General features: G+C 40.5%; 1 protein-coding gene across 1 annotated transcript in view; it reads right to left on the reverse strand.

The window, feature by feature from the left end:
• Window positions 1-180: 180 nt before the first annotated feature.
• Window positions 181-7,405, reverse strand: part of LOC114851387 (adhesion G protein-coupled receptor E5) — an 11,946-nt gene continuing 4,721 nt past the window's right edge. Inside the window, exons 6-17 of the mRNA XM_029143248.2 lie at window positions 7,130-7,173; window positions 6,321-6,431; window positions 6,088-6,241; window positions 5,878-5,997; window positions 5,583-5,788; window positions 5,335-5,502; window positions 4,359-4,553; window positions 4,056-4,273; window positions 3,805-3,963; window positions 3,250-3,418; window positions 3,022-3,123; window positions 181-2,129 (exon numbers count right to left, since the gene is read on the reverse strand). Coding sequence (XP_028999081.1) covers window positions 2,088-2,129; window positions 3,022-3,123; window positions 3,250-3,418; window positions 3,805-3,963; window positions 4,056-4,273; window positions 4,359-4,553; window positions 5,335-5,502; window positions 5,583-5,788; window positions 5,878-5,997; window positions 6,088-6,241; window positions 6,321-6,431; window positions 7,130-7,173 — 1,688 coding nt within the window. The 3' untranslated portion in view covers window positions 181-2,087. The remainder of the gene's footprint in view (window positions 2,130-3,021; window positions 3,124-3,249; window positions 3,419-3,804; window positions 3,964-4,055; window positions 4,274-4,358; window positions 4,554-5,334; window positions 5,503-5,582; window positions 5,789-5,877; window positions 5,998-6,087; window positions 6,242-6,320; window positions 6,432-7,129; window positions 7,174-7,405) is intronic.

Below are 7,405 nucleotides of genomic sequence, written 5' to 3' on the forward strand. Positions count from 1 at the left end.
TGATTTTATCTTGTTGTTCTACTGTACATTGCAGGTGTGAAGTGAAACCTAACTAGAGGATTAATTTGTGGGCTCCAGACTGAAGACATGAGGACATGTTCATGGTAAAAGGCCACAGAATGTAGTAGCTGTAGTTAAATAAACATGACATGCTGGGGAAAAAAGTTAATAAACCAAACATTTGAATGAAGAAGATTTTAATAAACCTTTGCTGAACATTTTGAAATTCAGTACCAAACTACTTACAACGTGACAAAGTAGAAAAATAGGTTCACATCCCTTTAAACTACATTAATATTCTTACATTCATAAAAACCTTTTTCACATAAAAATATGTTTTAAAAACACAAGAACAAAAGGTAACAAGGACAAATGTCAGAGAAAGGTGCAGCCAACCAGCATTGCAGGACTAAATAATTCACTAACAGCATACTGACATACATATCTGTTGTGTTTAAAATTGTTAACTTAAAAATATAAAACCAAGCTTTACTTCTGCTTTGGTCCCAAGTCTTCCTGGTGATTTCATGCACCATCTGAGTGAAGATGTACTAAATTATCAATATAACAGGAAAAGTGCTACAACAGGAATAGGCCTCTACATGAAATAATTCCATTATGTCCCATCATGGTAAAGTTCTCATAAAAGGGGTATGAAACAGTAAAGATACCTGCAATGTGTGGAGGTGCAAACCAACAATTTAGTTTTTCTCTCACAAAAGGTCCAAGTGTAAACAATCATGTTCATTCAAAATAGCTACAAGTGTTTACAAAAACACTAATTTTGTTCAAGAACCGCCATGAAATTGTTGAAAATAACAGGAACACAAATCCTTTTTCATGGGTATTTTACAGACAGCAGAAAATAGATGAAAGAGCCCATGAAAACAAAGTAAACCCACCGTCCTACTTTTATTATTTTGCTATCAGGAACAAAAGCACTGTTTCCTTGTAGCATAAAGGATGCAGCAGAGCCTCACTTGTTAGGGAATACAGCTTATATAATGATTGTGATATGAATGATAAACCCTTCAACCTTATTTATTGAGTTTCTGCAAAAACCTTATGATTGTGAGAATAACACACTTACTACTTTACACAAAATGTTCACTTTTTACGAACCATTTGACACAAGTAAAATAAGAACAACTATGTGTTGAGGTAAAAACGATTTAAGATTTATGTGATTATATATGTTAAGTACCGTAATTTCTGGACAATAATCCACTACTTTTTTCACGCGATTTGAACTCTTAGCTTAAAAACGGCTTAAAAACGGTGAAGCTAATTTGTGGATTTACTGGTTTACAAGCTTCATGCCACCGAACCGGTATAGCTCTTATAGTTTTTTTAAAAAATGCACCCGTATGTGATTGACTTGCTGACCCCATCAGATGGACAGAGCCGACAAAGCAGATTATTCTTACAGTCTTAAATATATGACTAGCTCACCAAAAGAGATTCTTTCACTTATTCTTATGTGCAAACCACACAGGAGTTGCTGCACTCAACAAAAGCGAAAACAGTCGCCACCTTAAAATTAAGGTCTGTCCATCAGGGCACGGACTATGGCACCTCCCTTCACTATGAGGAAAAACATAACGAAACAGCAAAAGAAAGACAGAGAAAGTATGTGAAGAAGTAATTGTGAGGTCGTTTATGCGCAGAAGGCAGCAGAAGATAGGGATCAATTACTTTAACCAGCCAGCATTGTTGAAGAAAAAAAACATAAAGTTATAAAAATCTTTCTGTGCATTAACTTTCTGCAACGTGGACACCTGCAGGTTATAGACAGGTGCGGCCTATATATAAAAAACTTTTTTTTTTAAATATAAATTGAATGGTGCACTCTATAGCCTGGAAATTACAGTAGTAAAATTTGTCCCATTTCAATAATAATGGTTAGCAACGATGCTAACGTGGTATATGGTTTGATGTTTTCTTCTCATTTTGGTCCTGGTTAGAGGCCTGGTCGACAGCAGCTCCTCAGCATATTACAAAATAAAGCTTAGTCATTAGGAAAAATTTTTCATTTTTCATTTTTCCTCTTCATGTGACAGTCTCTGATGCGGAAAAGACAGAGCTCTTTATATTTGGGAATTTCCTGTATTCTGTCCACCACGGGAACCCTAAATAAACAACAACATATCAGTAGTACAGTAGCATGAAAGCTGTTGCTGTAGTGCTGGAAGTTCTACATAGATACACTTGATATATTAATATTTCACTGAAATGTCTACCAAGGTAAAAGTACAAAAACATTATTCATAATATTTATAATATCAATGAGTAAAAGGAGTCATAATGGCAGTAATGTGCAGTTTATATAGTGCGTTTTGTCATTAGGGCTAAGGAGAGATAATTAAACCCACTATAATTTCTGAAAACATTAATTTTCACTTGTTTCACAGGGCTTCACATTCTATAAGGTGGTCATCAGTTTTGCATGTAAGTATATGTAACAAAGTGTGCCTTTGTGCTTTTCTTATCCTACACAGTCATCATGTGCTCTGTGACTCGTTAGGTTCAACACTGAACGTTCTTACACAAACAACTAATCTCTTGCGCCCTGTCATACATCAAGTTCAGACATCTGATGTTCTGTTTGACTGACTAATAGTTTATGATCTGTGTCTGTCTTTTACACCCCTGTCTGGGCCACCGTATCTCTGCCTCTGTAAACATTCTCTACCATGGCAGAGAGTCGTGGTAGAGATAAGGTGGCACAGACAATTCTATTGGCGCAGAGAGACATTCCACTGACGTCAGGGAAAGGGGTTAAATGGCAGAGACGACTTGAGGATCGTTTCCCCATTATTTTTTTAATTTCATTTTTATAATAACTCACACAAAAGACAACTCTTTCATCTACTTGTTTATCTGAAATTTCCACCACAGTATAGTAAATATTTAAAGATACGAATAAGATATGTGAATATGTCCTGAGTCTAGAGGAAGGAGTCAAAGTGTATGTCCTAGTAGAACTAGTGGTACTGTGATTAAAAAAATGTAAGTACTTACTTGTGACTGGCTACTACTGGAGGGGTTGGTACTGCTGAGGTCTGAGTATCTCTTTTCTGGTTTGCAGATGCAGGAAAAGAAGTGTGCATACTCCTCCCTCACCTGCAGAGGGCAGCACAAAATTAGGCAGCAGGTAAGACATGATACTGTAATCTCTTCATTAAAGTACTGTTTCTTTTTCCGTCTCTCTACTATGTTATTCAGCTTTTATCTGGCATTATGTTCTACCTGTTTGGACAGCAGGCAGTGCATGATAAAAACAAGAGCTCCCTGCAGGCTGTTGAGGATACTGAAGATATATGCCCCTACTATGTTGTCCTTTTGGAACTGGAACGTTCCAAACACCCACATTAGTCCCAGTATACACATCTGGGCTATAGCTGTTACGGTGAAAGCTCTGGGGAGGAGAAAGGGAGAACAGGGGATAAGTGATCACAGAGAAGTCAGGAAGTACATAAGGTGTCTGGAAACCCCCGGAAGAACGATTTCTCTCTAGACTACTCTCAATGGCTGGAAAGATGAACTTACATGTATGTCTGTGACTAGAACAAAATGCGCCTGCACTTTAGACAGGCCTGCCTTTAGTAACAAACCATTGGAGAGTGAAGTCAATGCTATGGAAACATCCTGCACATGCCTTTACTCCCAGTCTTTCCATCTATGCATTTCTTAGGCCTCATAGCTGTTACTCTCTAGCCCAGTTTCTAATTCCACTGTGGAAACAATGTGGTTCATGTTACGCCTCACTGCAGCACACAAAGGCAAACGCAGACACAGACTGACTTGATTTTGTGCAGTGTGGAGAGGTCAGGGTTGAGGCTTGTGAACTTCTGGGCAAGCTTCCACACAGTGACGATAAAGAAGAAAATATTGACAAAGATGATTAAGCACACAGGGCCAACGAAACTCCAGATGAAGCCGTTCTCCAAAGACAGCCAGCAGCTACACAAGAGAAAGAAAACATCATACACATCCACACACATTCTGTGTATCTTCTGCAGCTCATACTGACAATTTTCCCTTCCCACACTTACTGTTCGTCAGTACCGTATCCTATTGGTCTAATGATGGCAGACAGAATAACAATAAGAAGAGGCATCCCATAACCAGTGATGTAAAGGTAGAGGGGGCGAATGGTGGCGTTGAACACGAGGACCACCATACGGTACAGCTGCACTCCTTCTAGCAGCATCCAGGCAAACACTCCCAGGAAGAAAAAATGAAGCATCGCTGCAACAAATCTGCAGCCACCCTGCAATATGTAATATGATAATCGAATCAGGACAAATATTAGGCGTAAACTACAAATTAGTGCGCTTCATGTTGAAGAAACAAACCTTAGGTTTAGTTTGTGAGATACCAGCCAGGAAGATGAGATCAGCCATTAAGAGGCAAATGCAAAGGTGCAGGTGGATGGTGGTGCGGGTTCCTTTGATGGAGCGGCAGAACTTGAACGTCAGTATGCACAGGACCAGGCACAGCAGGGAGATGATCAGCCCCAGCTTGGTCACCAGTAGGAGCCCAAATGTGTGCTAGGAGAAAGCACATGAACCTGTGACATTTAAATATGCATCTGGACAGACAGGTAATGATACATAGAATGATGATGCTGTACATCATGGTTACATAAGAAAAGAGAACTGCCCTAGCAAACCTCAAGTTTCCATCAGAACACTCTTTAATAAAAATAACAATATTGATAGTGGAAAACATGACTAGGAACTAAGTCAAATGTCAGTCAGATTGTTATTCCAAGCAAAGAGGAGCTTTCTCGAAGTTTTGTAACATTGAAAGTAGGTTAAACAAGCAGAAAAACATGATTAGGACATAAGATAATCCATAAATCAAATTTGGTTACAGACAGAAAAGTAACGTAATCACAAACACAGTAGGGTAAATGTGTGATAAGTATAATTAGTAATTAAGATTCTAGTTAAATGACAACTGGTCACTGGTCCCTGAGAGCAAGTAGTTTGTCACTTCCTAGGAAGAAAAACATGGCAAACACTTTTTCCACTTCTTGAAATGATAACTCAACTCAACTGTGTGTGTATGGGTGTGTGTGTACTTGTACTGGCCAGTCCTCACAACTTTAGAGGCCTGTTTGAGGTTTAAGATGTGATTTTAGAGCTTGGGTTAGCATTGGAGCATGAGGAGCATCTGCCTTTAGTTGTGAAGGATAAGGAGCTAGGGAATGTATTATGTCAATGCGGTGTGTGCGTGTGTGTGTGTGTGTGTGTGTGTGTGTGTGTGTGTGTGTGTGTGTGTGTGTGTGTGTGTGTGTGTGTGTGTGTGTGTATGTGTGTGTGTTACCTCCACAGGGTATAGAGCCACTAAAACCGCAAAGCTGCTCAGGTGTTTGCACATACACACAGTATGTGAGACGTTGGACAGCTGCGAATAACAACCCTCTGTGGACCAGGCCCCGCTGTCATTCCAGTATGCACACACATATTCCATCTCAGGGGTCTTTTCTGTGTCCTGATACACAAAACTCAACATGAAGACAAACACTAAATCCACACAGTGACAAAGGTTTGCCATCAGATGGCTGTAACTACCTCTAGATGTCGGAGTGTGATGGTAACGGGGCGGTCCAGCTGTTGAGTGGAAGGGTTGGAGACCACAACTGACACAACTTTAGAGAAGATCTTAAAGGAAGGATCCACATCATCTTCCGTCCTATTGTGCCCTTTTAGCCCCTCAAAAGATCTATTAACTGACACCTCAAGGTTCTTGTAGGTCAACAATGCAGCCAGCGCAAAGCCTGTAAAAGGCAGGAAGAACCGTGACAGCGTTTGATATATGTGAAAATAGTCCTATTTAATGTAAGAGAAGGCTAGAAGAAGAGGTTACCAGAGTACTGTCCCGTCCCGCTCGCCGTTGTCCAGTCAGTGTCAACTGCTGCATTTTGATTGGTCAGATGGATGGGTCCGGTGGGTCGGCTCTTTTGCCTCTGAACAGCGATCTCGGTTTCTGTATAAACAAATAACACACTCACAGTAAAATCTTTATATCTTTACATATATATTTTTTCTTTTTTTAATATTAATATACGCCTACTACCTGTCTGCAAAGTCTCCATCTTTGAGCTGTTGTGTTTGAGCAGAGGACCAATTAACAAAATGGAGCCTTCCACAGTACTGAGTAATTCAGTCACATGATTTTCTGATTTCAGCAACCCACCGGACAGAATGGCATCAGTCGCTGTGGAAAGTTTCTGTAAAGGTAAAGGAAAAGGATTTAACATTCACAGAAAATATTAGTTGCTGTATTTGAGGTTTTGGTGCAATTCTGACCTCTAGCAGTGCCTCTCCATCAAGTTTTGTTTCATTGATGGCACTTGAGTTAACCAGAGCCAAACAGTTGTTTTTCATAGTGGACAACATGGCTGCCAGGCCTCCAAGGGACTGCAAAAAAAGAGAAGAACAGACACTGCAGACTTTATGTCCTGTTCAGGATCCTGTCATCTTCACAAGTTCTCAGATGACTCTCTCTGCCATAGTCATAGAGACCTGATCTACAGCTTTGTGGAGTGGTGTCAGCGGAACCACCTCCAGATCAACTCAAAAAAGACTAAGGAGCTGGTAGTGGACTTCCACAGCACTCACAGTAAGCTGGACTGGTCACAGGCAGAGCAGACTATTTCTACTGAGGTCTTGGGGAGTGCAGAGACTACTACTTAAGACTTTTGTGACCCTGTGCTGGCGTCACCTAACTTTTATGAAGTGGTCTGCTGGTGCAGCAGCATCTCATTGGCAGACTGGAGAAGCACTGCTGAAGGAACCACAGTGTCATAACGTTCATAACAGTTCTCTGCCCACACCAAAGGACCTCAGTCCCCTCAGCAGGTGGAGGTGACGTACAGACAGTCTGTCTTGTTTGTCCAGTCCAATATTTTGCTTAGGTAAACACCCAGGTATTTAAAAGTGACTACAATCTTGATGTCTGAGCCCTGGATGCTCACCAGCATGTATGGTGGAGGGCACCTTCTGAAGTCAAGTACTAACTCCTTTGTCCTACTGGTGTTCAGTTTTAAGTGGAACAGTGAGAAGTATGAGAGTCCTATGTAGCAGCTAATCACGTAGAGTCTAAGAATGCAGCTCACCTGTGCTGTTCCTCTATGATCACTGAAGCTGTCACAGTTCAGGCCTAAAAGGAACAAAGTGACACTATATCATGAAATATAAACCCAAAGCACACTGTCACACACAGTGACTTGGCAGCATTGGATAGGAACTTGTGACACATGCAATACAACTGGAACAAATGAGTCAAAGTGTCTCTTGTCTGTCACTTTCTGCAGATCCCCAACCTACTGTAAACCTGACATTGTTTGCCTTCTTTTCTATACCGCAATTTCTGGACTATGAGCCGCTACTCT

The sequence above is a fragment of the Betta splendens genome, chromosome 1 (assembly GCF_900634795.4).
Source record: "Betta splendens chromosome 1, fBetSpl5.4, whole genome shotgun sequence".
Lineage (NCBI taxonomy): Eukaryota > Metazoa > Chordata > Actinopteri > Anabantiformes > Osphronemidae > Betta > Betta splendens.